Genomic DNA, 15,742 nt, shown 5'->3' with positions numbered 1-15,742 from the left:
CACATCTCGCGAGACTCCATAACAGCTCGTCGTTGGTGCGCTTCAGCTCTCGCGATACTCGTTCACGTCTAACCGGTGGCGCTCCGTCTTGTTTGCGGCTCGCGGAGAAGATGGCGGCGCGTGGTGGTTTTCAGCCTGCGACTCCCGGAGGCGGCGGAGCCCCGATGGGACCCGGCCCGCCAGTAGCCGGTGCAGGGCCCGGAATGGGGCCCGGTACGCCCTCAGGACGGATGGGGCCCGGCGGCCCGCAGAACCATATGTATCGATCCCCGATGCCCGGATACCCGGTAAGGCGCGAGTAGAACAAAGAAGCAGCCGATCCTAAACCGAGAGGATTGGTTTTAATATTTGCATACAGGAATTATGGTTTATTCAATGCAGCAAACATTCAGGCTGTTTTGATATGAATTAAAAAGTGTTAAAATGAGAATATCTGGCTTTATTTTACGCGCCTCCAGTGCTGTTGCTCGACTAACTTCGGTCACTGCAAAGCATCAAACTCCAGATGATTCACGTTACAAATAATAATCTCGAACAGATGATTTCTGTGAATTCCACTTAAAATTTTCATAAAAGAAAGCAATAATCCCCGGTTAATTTTGATGATAATTAAGAGTGCTTCAGCAGAAAAACAGAGATTTGTGTGATCCTGGGGCCTACGAGAGCATCATCCGGATGGGTTTGGTTGCACTGATGGCCAGTGTGTTTGTACAGATGTTACAAATCTGCTTCAGAACACCAGTAGAGATTTAGGAAGGATTGTGTTCTTCAGCGTGATTTGAGATGTTCTTAATGGCATCTTGAACTTTAGTCAAGAATCAGATGATCAGCAATGCTTTATTATTATTATATATTTATTTTGTATTGACCCAGAAACCAACCTTTTTTTTTTTTTTTTTTTTTTTATGAACTCCGCATTCAAGGTTTCTTTTAGGGCCACTAAAAGGCTATTGTGTCAGGAAAATAGAAAAACTGACAATTTGTGCTGGCCACGTCTTGCATCCAAGGATGTATAATTTTTTTTGCGCTCTTGTGTGAACTTTAGTGTAACCTTGAACACACTTTCTCTTTTGTTTAGGAGAAAAGCAATAGTTTTCTCTCAGTGCATTTTCATCCAACTTTGCATTTGCATGCTCCAGTTGTCGAGACTCTTGTTATTTATGATTCAGAAAAAGTAATTAAGACAACTTGTCCACTTTTAATTATCCTTTTCAAGCATGAATAGACTCCAGTATTTGTCTCTTGACATTTGCAATGAGTGGGGAACCATCAGCCAGAGAAATTGTGCTGTTTAACAGAATCTTATTACTGAAAACAAACCACCAAATGCTTTGGTTGTTATAATGGTCGCCTATTTTATGACTGCAATATAAAATCCAATAATTTTCTAAACACAATGTTTAATTTCAACAACCAGTATCTAATTTTCTTTCATTAGATCCTTTATTATATATAAATATTTAAATTACACACATTATTTTGGTAAAATATTGATTTGTATTGACTTCTGTATGAGATGTCTTATTGCTATCTCATATTGCTCCATAAATACAAAGCCAAAAGAAGAATTCACATCACAACAGCGGGTCTCCTGCTTTTTGTCCAGTTGGATAAATGTTCTTCATTGCTGCCTTTGCAGAGGCCAGGAATGCCTCCGGCCAATCGTATGACCCCTCAGGGACCCCCCATGGGACCCCCAGGTTACGGGGCCAGTCCAGTGTCCCGCCCCGGTATGCCAGTCATGGACCCGTCCCGCAAGCGCCCGCCGCCAAATCAGATCCAACAGGTCCAGCAACAGAATCGCAACCAACAGTACGTCCAGTTCATACTTCATTTGATGATTAAGTAACAGAATTTACCTGAATCACTCTCTCACGCAATGCTCTTTTTCATTTCAGTGCCAAGAAGAAGAAAATGGCAGATAAAATACTACCTCAGAGAGTAAGTGGCCATGAAATTTATTAGACTGTAAATCCCCAAATGTGTCTGAAGGGCTTTAATTGTTCAAGATGAGTAATTAGAGGCGTATTTGTACAGTACAAATAGATTGCCTTGATCATTTATACTTTATTTATTTTTATTTTTTGCAAAAGCTCTTCAATGTTTATGTAATTGGTATGATTTTTTTTTTTTACTGAATATTTTTCAATCCATTAAAGTAAGAAAAACCTTGTTGGATGATATTTGCTGAATGCATTATTCAAAAAGAAATAGATGTCAAATAGACACTAAAAACATTGGATTGGATTGAAAACCGCTAAAAGGTTTGGTTCAAACAGCTGTAGATGATCTTGATTTTCTCCATGGCTTTATTTCAGATCCGAGAGCTAGTTCCTGAGTCTCAGGCGTACATGGACCTGCTAGCGTTTGAGAGAAAGCTGGACCAGACCATCATGCGCAAAAGACTCGATATCCAGGAAGCTCTCAAAAGACCCATCAAGGTACATCAATCAATCACCTTTATTTATATAGTGCTTTAAACAAAATACATTGCGTCAAAGCACTGAACAACATTAATTTGGAAAACAGTGTCTCAATAATGCAAAATGATAGTTAAAGGCAGTATTCTATACATGCAGATTCTTTCCCAACCTCGTCCTGACTCCTTTAGACAGGGTTTCCGCGGGTCCATGAAAAGTCATAAAACGTAATAAATTTAACAATAAGAATTTAAGGCCATGAAAGGGCCGGATTTTCCATACAAGGTCATAAAAAACATTTAGCCACGTCTTAAATTGATATGCTAGTCCATTAATTTGTTCTTCCATCAAAATGCGCTCGCAGCGGCAATGGCATTCATTTGTTTCACCTGTTGTAGTTCTGTATGAGGAATCTGGGTGGAATCACACTGGTATCACAGCGTTCCAGAACTACAAGGTCCATGCGGCAGCATACAGACTTGTCAGACGGACTTTCACAGAAACCCGCGCAAACTCCGAACATACTGTGTCATACTGAGTCACTGCTTAGCTTAATTGAAATCATCCTGGCTATCACAATGGGAAAGTACCTTTAACGATCTATGGCTCGAAGATGGTCCGTTTAGCAGCTGGCTCAAGCTCATCGCTAACAATCCGTATCAAGCATCCAAACACAAGACGCGGAAAAGCTGAGCAGAGTAGCTGGTTCCTCGCCCACTGTGTTCGGTGCGGAGAGAGCCGTGTATCACTGTCAGTCCCTCTTGCACATGAACGAACAAATACTAATAGCAGTTTTGAACAAACAAAAGGACGTGAAAGAGCCCAATTCAGTAGCGCGGTGTTGAAGTGTTCAGGGCTCACGCAGAGAAAGGCGTCTCAAAACGCTTGTAACGTGCACCGAATTTGCTTCTTTTTGCTCTTGTGCCGACAAATACATACATAATGTCAAAATACCCGTCTTGGAAAGTATGCTCGAAAAAACTTAAAACCGTTATTTCTTAAGTGAAAGTAAACAGTTGAGGGAAAAGATGCGTTCATCGTCTCTGAAAGTGACAGGCCTAATTTAGCTACTAGCTGCTAAAATGTTAATGAAAGAAAAATCACTCACTGCTCTTGATTGAATTACTTTGTAGTAGGGATGCTCATTTCGATTAATTTTCCCAACCGACAACCGCCGCTGGTTAATCGATTATTAACCGTTAACTGATAAGATTATAATATTGAATTGGCATTAAATACAAATAAAATTAACGCATATCTGTGACCCTTTAAAAAAATACAAACATTTTTTTTTTAATCAAAGGGTTTATTTTAACGTGCAAAGTGCAAACAGCAGCATACAGAACAGATCAACAACAGAACCTGGATTCAGTTTAAATTTCCACGCACCTGCAGTATTTCTGACAGTGAGAGAAAAATAGAATAAAATAATACAAATTAAATACAAAATAGGCCTACACTAAATATATATATTTTTAACTTAAATAATTAACAAATTAAGATGACAAAAAGAAAACACTGAATCCGTTTGAACGAAGCTTTCAAACCGGATTTTTTCCCGTTAGATTAAGATTTTTAATTAAATAAAAATAGCAGCCCTACCTCAAAACCTTGTCTAATTTTTATGTAAAAAAGCAACATATCAACGTGATGTGGGGTCAGTTTGGAGCGCAACCTGTTGACAGTTAGGCCGGGTTCACACCGCAAGTTTCAGCAGAGCAGAAGCAGCGCGTTAGCAGCAGGTAGGCAGAGCAGAAGCAGCGCGCGCCTATTTTGCTTTCACACCGGCAGCGGAGGTAGCGCGCAACTGAACTGCAGATTTTGGTCAGAGTGCTCTATAATGGGTACATTCGCATTGCTTTATTTCCCATTTAAAATACATTTAAATAAAAAGACTAGGCAAGAAGCTTTTTTAATTAATAATTTAATTGTTACTTTTGTTGGATCTTTGTTTTGCTGTCTTTGTTTTCCGTGCAGTACGTGTTGTTGATAGAAGAAAGGCCATAGCGCTATATTTGTTATTAAGGAGACTAAAAAGACCCAGACTTTGGGTTCATCCCATTAACCGACGTAGGAGAGAACATGGTGCATATTACCATCTTGTCACTGGGTTTGTTTGCAATCAAATTTACCAAAAAACACCCTGAAAACCAATTTAATAAACGGTTTTAAATTATGTGTATTGTAAATGGTTCACAGCCTTGACTTCCTGCTCATCTTGAAATCAGCATTTACTTGTTTATTATATATGCATGTATCACCTGCTTTTGTTATTTGTGTGCTTATGTGTAATTTAGAAATTGTAAATAAATGGTTCCAATTGAATCAATTTTGAATCAAATATTGAGTTGTTTGCTCGTGTGCCAGCGAAAGCGTCAAAAACACTATAAAATTAATTACCATCTGCAATAAGATGCAATAATCCCATGCTTTTTCCTTCTCCTGCAAGTCTTTATAAAGTACATTGTGTGGATCATAAAGAACTTGATATTTCTCAACTTCCACAATGAGACGAGTGTCGTCCATTATTGTCTTTCCAGGGGCACTCTGAAGACCACCGCCTGTGACACCACGTGCTGTTGTTTATGATTGTTAGCACGACATCCGTTCTTCTGCCAATACATAGGCCTAGTTAAAAGAATAGGACAACTACTAATAATAAATAAATCTCCAAGGCTAAGCTAGCAATATAAATTATTTAAAGTTGTTTTTGTATTTCGGCAAAAAAGTCTATTTTTGGATAGAACTGTAAGTACTTTAACAGATTTTGTAAAAAAAAAAAAAAAATTAAAAAAATTAAAAAAAAAATTATAATAAAAAATAGAAAAATATGTGGTTTTAAATATCATAAATTTTTTATGTAATTTGCTAAGAACACAGTAGATATCATAAATGCAAATTTTGGGCAAATTTTCGTTTAAGTACATGTGTATTTTGAGCATGATCATGATCATTTTGGCCATGGTCACTTTATCTTCTATACATATTTTTTTTATATTAATTTCCTTTTCGTAACATACTCTAGTTCTTGTTAAAACACCCTAGATGTGCTTTTTTTGTGCAGTTAGAGCACTTTTTGTGTGAAATCATATTTATTTTGTCCATCAAAGGTGTACTTTCACTTTAACTGAGCGTCAGCAGCGCTGCAAAAATAGACCCAGCGCCGAAACGATCGCGGCACTGCTGCTTCTGCTCTGCTTCTGCAACGCTCTGCCGCGCAGCTTCTGCGTGCGGTGTGAACGCTCTCATCTGTTAACATAGGCACCGAAAAAAATACGCGCTGCTTCTGCTCTGCTGCAGCTTGCGGTGTGAACCCGGCCTTAGACCCGCGGCAGAAAACACCCTCTACAATGGGACAGATGTTTCGGGAATACATCGGTAACGTCTCGATAGAGTGGCCAGCTTCGGGAAGCGCCTAACGCCTATCATTTGCTTTCCACCAGTCAAGAGGATTAATATCCAGAGGAGGAGGATCGTCTCTCATGTAGATGTCAACCTCTGCTTCTGGATAATCAGTGCGTCATCTCCTCAGATCGCCGTGCATCGCATCTTCTCCCTGATAACATGGAGGGCAGAGTTTGTTGCCCTTCATCACTCGAAGCTTGTGGGTGTTTGCTTCGTAAATGGTACTGCATCGTACTTGTGCTACTGCTGTGTTTTAATACGGCGCCGCATAATTTACAGGTAACTTTGTCGCCCTTTCTGTTAAAATAATCCCACACAGTGCTTCTTTTCGCTCGCTTCATTTTGCTTCCCTTGCTCAGAAAAAAAAAAATCTGCAGGCATGTGTCACGGGTGTGGTTGAGCGTGCCGACGCGCTCCGTGAGTTAATAAATAAGCTATATAGTAGCCTAGGCTATTTTATTTTCGAAACCATGCAGCAAACTAAACAAAAATAACCTAAAAAAAAAACGTTTAAACCGTTTAACTGATAGTATTAATCGGTCAAAATTTTTACTTTCGGTTAACGGTTAAACGGTCAATATGAGCATCCCTACTTTGTAGTTTTAACAAGAATTTATGCACAGTCAAACCAAAAATTATCCAGACTCCAGATATAATTTTTGATATATACATATTTTACTAGTAGGTACAGAAAACGAATACATTTTTGTAAGTGAGTATAAGCAAACTGTGACATATTATACCCAAATAATCTTCATACAGTGAACTGCTAGTGAAATAGATAGATATAAATGTTTTATCTATCTATCTATATATCTATAAAATTGGGACCAAAAATTATTCAGCACCTTATAAAGCACCATGCATTGCTTATGTGTTTTTTTTCTTTCTGAATTGCTAATGCGACCTTTTCACACCACAGTCTGAACAAAATTAAGCATTGCTTGGTAATTGGTCATCGAAGTATTGATAGTTGAGTAAATATTGTCATAATAACAGTTGTCTGTAGTTTTGGTTGATTGTAATCCATTACGTACATTTCTATCAAAGTTATGACATTATCAAGATGAATTTGGTTCTGACACAGTTTAACTCTAAATTCTTGTCATATTTTATAACCATTTTAGAAGCAATAGCAAATAAACTGTAATAATGTGAGAAATGTTTAAGGTGTCTGAATAAATTTTGGTTTGATTGTATATTTTATTTTTTACACTGAAGACTATACACTGCTATTTTACATTTAATTATTCGGTTTCTGTAACTGGACACCTACAAACTTGAAAAAAACTTAAAGATTGTGTAAATAGCAAAAATAAATAAAAATAAACGAACATACAAATTAAACAATTTCAAACAGGGCTCACTGGAACAACCTTCACCGGGGCCCCGCTGACCCCAGCTACGACCCTGCCTCTGGGTGTTGAATACTGTGACCAAACACCAATAACTCTTGTTATTTTGTAAAGTAATGCCATAAAATAATTGTTAATTTACAATGTTACAATTGTTAAGTGTTCCTGTGTTCTTGATACTCAAGAAAAATAAGGCGAAGGCTTCAGTTTCTTAATCTTAAGAAATAATAGAATAACCCTTTAAATAATAAAACTTGTTACTTTCAATGAAAGTCAATAATAAAAAAAAGACTTTTGAAAGGAATTATTTAGATTATATTAAAAAAGTTATTTATCGTAATTCATGTAGGTCATACAGTTGTTCAAAAGGTGTAACTTTGTTGTGTGCAGCAAAAACGAAAACTACGGATATTTATCTCCAACACCTTCAACCCTGCCAAACCGGATGCAGAGGACGGCGAAGGAACCGTTGCATCTTGGGAGCTGCGTGTGGAGGGACGACTTCTTGAAGACGTAAATGAGATTCTGTCATCGTAAAGGCAAACTCTTTATTGTTTATTATTTCTGAATAATGTTTCTCTGTTTCAGACTGCTGTGTCCAAGTATGAAGCCACCAAGCAGAAGAGGAAGTTTTCTTCTTTTTTCAAGTCTTTAGTGATCGAGTTGGACAAAGACTTATATGGACCTGACAATCATTTGGTGGAGGTGAGATGCAGAAAAGTGCATTTCTCAACTGTAGTGCTTTAAACTTAGTCCACTGATGTACTGTCCCCTAGATCTCTTGTAATGCCACTTTTGTGCCATTTTTCAATAATTAAAGTGTCTTTGTGTTGTTTCCAGTGGCACCGAACAGCCACGACTCAAGAGACCGATGGATTTCAGGTGAAGAGGCCTGGAGATGTTGGCGTCCGCTGTACTGTACTCCTCATGCTGGATTACCAGGTGATTACAAACATGACAAAGCACCAATATCCATTGTTTACATAATGCATGAAGTATGCTATTCCAAGCTTAGCTCTTGTTGTTCTTCAGAAACTACCAGCAGGTGGCACTGCTCCACGTTATTAGTAAATGTGAGGAGCTGTGACTAATGACACAAACTGTTCACGTTCTAGCCTCCTCAGTTTAAGTTGGACCCCAGACTTGCCCGGTTGTTGGGGATCCACACTCAAACGCGGCCTGTGATCATCCAGGCTCTGTGGCAGTACGTCAAGACCCACAAACTCCAGGACCCTCATGAACGAGAGTTCATTAACTGTGATAAATACCTCCAACAGGTACCACTTAAACTCAATTTTCAGATAACAAAGAAATTGTTCAAAACCAGTTTTAATTTGATCTTGTTTTGAATTTACCTTCTTGGGTTTGATCTGGATTGCTCCCTTTGGGTTAAAGTGCAATCAGAAGCAACAAGCCAAAAATACAAGATGGCAGGCCCTGCCATTGTAAACAATCTGAACAGCTCTTGTTCCATAACAAAATCTACCATTCTTATACTGGATGCAGTTTGTAAATGTTGGTAAGACTGTCAGAGGTCTTCATTATTATTTTTTTTCATGGGAGCCGCACTGAAAGGGCAGAGTCGATCAGAGAGCCACTTTTACCACAAAGTATAAAGTTACATCTAGTCATATATATATATATATATATAGCATGTCTTTTTGTCAATCTGTCATCCCTGATATGCAGTGGGGGCAAATACAAAGGGGGCTCTCATTCTTTATCCTTTACCAGTCAAATTTATAACTGATACAAGATGATTTATATAAAAAAAAGAGCAGTTGTACCTTAATGCTGGAAAGACATTAAGTTTTTATTTTATTTATATATGTATATTTACTAGTCATGCATCTAACCATCCAAGTGCACAATTGGCGTTAAGAGCTGTTCAGATTAAAACTGGCAACTGCACAGTGAATTAGTATCATGGACGTAGGACAGAGCAAGTGAAAATCATTTTCTATTCTATATTTCTATTTTGTGATACCACTGGTTTAGGTGTTCTGTAATTCTGTCTAAACTTGATGACACCACACTACAGTTGCAAATCATCTGAATGTAATGTCAGTACATTTCATCATAAATAGAACGAGGTATCAGTTTACTGATGGGGTTCGTGTCCAGTGTAGACAACATCAATGGGTTCTCTTGTCTTTTGTTGGATTGCACCACTTGTGTCCAGTGTAGACATGGTGAGTTAAAAAAAAAAAAAAAAGAAAACCGAATTTCATTCAAACAAATTGATGTAGACTAAACATTCGAATTAATCGCTAAAATAGATTCATCTCCCAGTCCTACAGGACAGTAGCTGTAATGCTAATGGCTTCAGATCTGTTAAAGAAATTAGTTTTTTTCTTGATGTTTGAAAACCAATAACTGTTGGTGGTTCTCGTTTCTAAATCTTCGAAACTCAGTAATTGATGCTTCTCCTTGTTTAAGATCTTGAAACCCAATCATTTTTGCTCCTCCTAAATCAATAAAACCCAAAAATCTACAATTTGCCTCCAAGATCTTTGGAACCCATTAGTTGCTGTTTCTCTTCATTCAAGACCTTGTAAGCCCTCCTTATGTGTATTTTTTCAAGGATAAAATTAACTAATTGGACCAGTTATTTTCATTCTATATAGTTGAAATGCAATGATTATTGGTTCTGATTCAAGATCTTTGGAAAACAGTAATTGTTGGTTCTCCTCGCTCAAGATCTCTGAAACCTGTTCCTTTTAGGTTTGCCTTGTTTTTAGATAATTAAAGCCAAAATTGTCAGTCCTCCTTTTAAAGATTTCCCTAGTTACCTCACTTCTTCTCACTCTAGATCTTTGAAACCCGAAATTTTCACTACTCATTAATTCAAGATCTTTGTGAACCAATAATTGTTGGTTCTCCTCATTTCTTTGAAACCCTACAATAGTTTATACTCATTGTTTTAGATTAGGGATAGGCAACTCCAGTCCTGGAGGGCCACTATCCGGCAGAGTTTAGCTTCAGCCCTCATAAAGACTCACCTGCCTGTATCTATCTAGTAATCCCAAAAACACTGATTGCCTTGTTCAGGTGTGTTTAATTAGGGTTGGAGCTAAACTCTGCAGGATAGTGGCCCTCCAGGACCGGAGTTGTCTATCCCGGTTTTAGATCTTTGAAACCCAATAGTTCTCAGTTCTCGCAAAATATTTTTGGAAACCAATACTTTACGGTTTTCCTAATTCAAGATCTTTGAAACCTAATCTCGCATAGCCAGATCATCAGCCTGATGGCTGAAGGTTTGGAATTCATGGCAGCTTTCATTGGCCAAGGCCCGCCCATGAGGCCTTTAGACCGACATAACAAACAAACACAGTTCATTTTGTTCAGTGTCACGTTTCAGGTGTGGAAAGCTGAGTAAAACTCTTGGACATACTTTAAAGTTTATATGCCGTAAACTAAATATTTGACATTTGAATATCCAGCGTTTAGTTGATCCTGAGAAGCGCTTGACGTAACAATTATAAACCCTGTCTTTTGTGGGGGGGTTTGGCACCACAGCTTTTTTGTTTCCATGCAGAACGTTTCTGAACGTGACATACACGTCTCCCCTGAAATGTATAATTCAACCAATCCGATGATGAATTAAACACTCTTGAAGTGTTTCCCCTTTTGTGTCCCATATGCATCTGATGTTTAGCCAACGTTTAGGCGTGAGACTGAGACTATTTGAAACCCAATAATTAGATTCTCATTGTTTTAGATTTTTGAAACCCAGAGGATGAAGTTTTCTGAGATTCCTCAACGGCTGCATGCACTACTGATGCCCCCCGAGCCAATCATCATCAACCATGTCATAAGGTAACCATCACCCACATGATGTCACTTAGAATTGCTGTTTCTGCCCCATAATGTGATTTAAACGCCTAAACATCCTTTTGTATCTCAGCGTGGACCCCAATGACCAGAAGAAGACGGCGTGCTATGATATAGACGTGGAGGTAGATGACACCCTGAAGACTCAGATGAACTCTTTCCTGCTTTCCACAGCCAGTCAGCAAGAGATTGCAGGCCTCGACAACAAGGTTTGGAATATGGCCAAAAGCCCCCTTGTTCTGGCTGGACAAAACGTCTTTCAAAGTGCTCAGTACATCTCTGCAGGGTAGAGCTCTGCCTTTGCCTTTGCACTGGTGTTTTGTTGCACAGCCTGTGCTTGTCTGCTGCATATCAGAGTGGCTCTTGGCAACACGCCGGTCTGAATGTTTTCAAACGGTTTTCTTGCGAACAGAAGCCAAGCCAGAGAGAACAGCATCCTGCTTTCTGTCAGCACTGGACATGTTTAATTTTATCCTAATCTGTTTGCTTAGAAATTTTAGTAGTCTAGTAGCCACTTCAGGGATAGAAGCCGGACTCGCCGTGGATATATTGTTGCCACAGTTACTCCTCCTTGCTTGATGTAATCATGGTTTTCAGTTCAAGTGATTGTGAATTGGCTGAATTGCGAAGATAAATCAGCTGTGGGTTAAAGTTGAGTTTCTTTGAGTTCATCTATCCTTTCTATGGCACTGCACTCAATCAAAAGTGGAATTGTGATTCATTGGCCACTTTCATATATGTATATTAACCTCCAGGCTATTCAACTTATTTATTATTATTATTTTTTGCTGTTCCCCTTTGACCCAGTTGAACCACTAGTCAGTTTGCAACAGTCAAAATATGTCCTTCACAGTCAGTGGTTGACCATTGTATTTAGTCTGTTTGTTTATAAAATATCGGAGTACAGTTAAAACTGTTATGATGTAAAGCAAGATGGAGTGTGATTTTGCTCTTATACAACAGTTTTAATAAAGAACTTTTATATGGAGTACACATCCAAACAAGTGAACCAGAACTAACTGTTGTATAGTAAACATGTTGTATAATCCTTGTAGATTCATGAGACCATCGAAACCATTAACCACCTGAAGACTCAAAGGGAGTTCATGTTGAGCTTCGCACGAGACCCGCAGGGCTTCATCAACGACTGGCTCCAGTCACAATGCCGAGACTTGAAGGTGAGTCCAAATTAAGTTTATGCATTTAGCAGACGATTTTATCCAAAGCGATTTACAATGCATTCAGGCTAACATTTTTACCTAGCATGTGTTCCCTGGGAATCGAACCCACAACCTTTTGCGCTGCTAACGCAATGCTCTACCACTGAGCCACAGGAACACTAATACTATAAGTATTAGTGGCAATACCACACTTTTTACCCTGGTCCCATGATAATGCCATGTTTTTTGGATGCATGAATTTGGAAGTTCCATTTTCTCTTATAAAGCCTTCAGGGTTCATGAAAGCTTTTGCTAAGCTCTTAGTTCGCTTGTCGGAAGATGTCGTTTAACCTTCGCTAAGAGCTGTAGTCTTTCTCCATCTGTCTGTTTGCTCAACTGAGTGGACTTGTAATGATTTCGGGGTTTGGGAGGATGTTTCACAGGCAGTTGTATAGGATGCTGAATTTGTAAACCGCTAGGGAAATAAAGCTTGCATCTGTTTGCTCACTCAGAATTTATCAGGCTAAAAATATAGCATCTGTTGTGACGCAGTTGCGTGTATTTCCTTGGGATTTAATGCTGCAGAGAGAGTGTTGCTCCAGACAAAAGCCATTAATCAGTAACCGTTGCATCTTGTTCTGTTGGTGTCTGAATTTTGCGTCCATGCAGACCATGACAGATGTGGTTGGAAACCCGGAGGAGGAGAGGAGAGCCGAGTTCTACTACCAGCCCTGGGCTCAGGAAGCTGTGTGCCGATATTTCTATTCAAAGGTAATACTTTACACTTATTTAGCCACCTTGAAATATTTGAAATCTCAAAGCTTGCATGGGAAATCACTCGTCTTTCTATTGACGTTTCTCTCGATTTCGTTCTCTCAGGTTCAGCAAAGGAGACAGGAGCTGGAACAGGCTCTTGGCATTCGAAACACATAAGCAAGCTCCCGGCCGTCACGACACAGTACCAATTGGTTCTCTGGGCAGCAAATGTCCTACTGCTCTGTGCTCCAGACGCTGATCACTACAGTTATATTACAGTTTATCTTGTGCTGTCCTGCTGTAGCTGCCCAGAAAAACAACCCATTGTCTGCTGTCATCCTTATTTTGACCTCCTTATTTCAAGGTTCCCGTGTGACTGAACATTCGTCAAGGTGATTTTGCAATGCTGTCACTTTGGAAAATGTGGTTTTCCGACCAAACTGACAGGCTTCGTTGGATAATTTAATTCCAAGTCGCAAGAATGCTCTTGGACGTGCTAATGTTTGAGCCCATTCGCTGCTTTCCATATTAACCAATCAGTTGGAGGGGTCATTGTTTATTTTTAAAGTTATTGATATTGTCTTTGATATTTTAATGTTCCCATAATATGAACTTTATGAAGATCTAGTCTAGTTAAGCGTAGATGGCGGATAATGACGTAGTTTAGTACCTCAGCTCTTGTGAAGATGAATTATTTGGAGGAAGTTCCTCAGACAAGTCTGTTGGCGTTTAAAGCAAGCTTACTGGTTAACGTTTTCTGCAACTATCAGTAAATAAGAGTTTTTTTCCACGTCCTCCGTTCAATAGTGGTTTTAGATCCACTCGATTAGATGTATTGTCAATCGACCTGGTTGATTATAGATCTTTTGGTCACAAGCTTCGCCCTCGACTAAAGTAATTCCAATCTAACCTTGCTGTGATATGTATTGATACATTTAGAGAATTGTCTTTATAGTTTTTTGGTTTATTTGATTAATTATCTTCATTAAAGTCAACTTGTAGCTCTGAAAGGAGGACAACGTGAAACCCACAAAATGTCTGGGAAGACGGACAAGTCTTTTAATATTTTATAGATGCGCTGCAGAGAGGCCATGGGTTCTTCCACTCAAGTAATTCAAAACGTTTCGAAGTCAAGTGCTAAAAACATTCTGGGTAGTTTAAGTTTTACCTATATTTTGTTGGTTTCCTAAAGTCATGCATTTTGCTTTGATTTTTATATTTTACAATCTTGTTTTTCTTTATTTTCTTTAATGGACCAAATGTTGTATTTCTCTGTTAGCCCTTGTGTTATAATAAAGATAATCTTGTATCGATGCAGAAGCCGGTGTAAAGTGTAATCAATACATCTTTTAATCTTTTTCCAAAAGTGCTTAATAGATTTTTAAACTCTAATAAGATCTTGATTAAACCGATTTGGCAGCCTCTCCAGTGCGTAATAGTGTTTGCACTCTGGAGAGCATCAAACGTTTATATTGACGCCATGTTTTTGTAGCGTTTAGCTAACTGCAGACATCTGATTATGTCGTAAACACCTCTGAATGGCCCTTGTGTTCTATTGCGTTACAATTCACTTTCGTAATTGCAATGGAATAATGATAACCATAGCAATGGATGGGAGAAAAAAATATTGCCTATATGCATTACGCATTGATAATATTATTAGGAAAATATTAGAATTTTGAGTGTAATTTTTTTATTATCCGTGAAAGTAATTCTCTCCCTTTACACTGATGTCCTCGTGGTGAGAAGTTATTAGGTTTGTAGCACTCCAACAGTTAATTACCTGTTCTAGTACAAAACCTCAAGGCTGTGTCATGCTTCATAACTTTTTATGTCACAATAGATGCTATTACAAACAATTGCAGACCCACACAAAAACAGTCAATTACGTTAGATAATGTAAGTCGATTTTCTTATGTATCATCTTTAGCCCTATTACTATATTCTATTCCAGCAGCAAGGGTGATTTGAAACAAGTACCTTGCATTATTTTTCTTTGAATGAACTCGTTTGATTCTGCATGTTCTGGTTTTTTTTTTTTTTTTTTTTTTTATTATTATTATTTTTTTTTAGTGATTGAACCAAATGTTCTCAATACAAATTACAATAATAGTGTGTCTGGAAAAAAATATTATCTGGACTGAAGATGCGTAGGCCTATAACTGGTTTACATAGCTTGAGTTTGATCAGTTTGGATTTGTTTAACAAGATTATTGAAAATGTACACCTTGTGTACAACAGTAGCTACTTAATAAATGTAAAAATACCCCCAGCTAAACCGCACTTGCTTCAACTTAGAAGTTGGCTGTACTTCACCAAATGCAAACTTATTTTAAAGACGTTTTAATCAAAAATACATTTGTGCTTTCAAGCTTAATAAATCAATAAAAATTAAAATGGCACACAGTCGACAACATTAGCCTAATGCGGTGTCATTTATCAACTACATGACAGATAAATAGCCTATATGTAACAATAATTGTCTTTTCAAGCTATAGAAATGAAAATAAAACTGATCCATCCTTTTCATTTCCTTTCTCACAAGAAATAATCACATATTCAAAAAATATTGAATCCATAATTTATTCTTCTATCTGAAGACATGTATTAAATGTAGTGGCTTGTTCGTCTGTTAGCCTAAAGATCAGCTTGGTTAAGTAAGACAGTCATTTCAGGGACATGGCGAGTTACAGACTTATGTGTTATTTTCTTTCTTCTGTGCATTATGAAAGCTTTTTAAAACTAAGCGTTTTTAGCTTTTTAAACAACCTATTCCGTCTTACACCAACTACGCACACAGGTTCTATCATAT

At 38.1% G+C, this 15,742-nt stretch overlaps 1 protein-coding gene across 1 annotated transcript; it reads left to right on the top strand.

The window, feature by feature from the left end:
• Positions 1-14,250, top strand: LOC127988461 (SWI/SNF-related matrix-associated actin-dependent regulator of chromatin subfamily D member 1). The gene is made up of 13 exons (XM_052591220.1): positions 1-287; positions 1,640-1,812; positions 1,899-1,941; positions 2,319-2,441; positions 7,571-7,693; positions 7,769-7,885; positions 8,021-8,122; positions 8,296-8,457; positions 10,902-10,999; positions 11,088-11,223; positions 12,070-12,192; positions 12,844-12,945; positions 13,054-14,250. The coding sequence occupies exons 1-13, from the start codon at positions 111-113 to the stop codon at positions 13,105-13,107; spliced, it is 1,533 nt and encodes a 510-aa protein (XP_052447180.1). The 5' UTR covers positions 1-110; the 3' UTR covers positions 13,108-14,250.
• The last annotated feature ends 1,492 nt before the right edge of the window (positions 14,251-15,742 follow it).

The sequence above is a fragment of the Carassius gibelio genome, chromosome B22 (assembly GCF_023724105.1).
Source record: "Carassius gibelio isolate Cgi1373 ecotype wild population from Czech Republic chromosome B22, carGib1.2-hapl.c, whole genome shotgun sequence".
NCBI classification, from domain to species: Eukaryota; Metazoa; Chordata; class Actinopteri; order Cypriniformes; family Cyprinidae; genus Carassius; species Carassius gibelio.
This window is presented reverse-complemented; position numbering and strand designations above follow the sequence as displayed.

Coding starts and splice junctions, on each gene's coding strand:
- LOC127988461 (XM_052591220.1), top strand. CDS start 111: ATGGCGGCGCGTGGTGGTTTTCAGCCTGCGACTCCCGGAGGCGGCGGA. Junction 1,942..2,318: donor ATAAAATACTACCTCAGAGA/GTAAGTGGCCAT, acceptor GCTTTATTTCAG/ATCCGAGAGCTAGTTCCTGA. Junction 7,694..7,768: donor AGGGACGACTTCTTGAAGAC/GTAAATGAGATT, acceptor TCTCTGTTTCAG/ACTGCTGTGTCCAAGTATGA.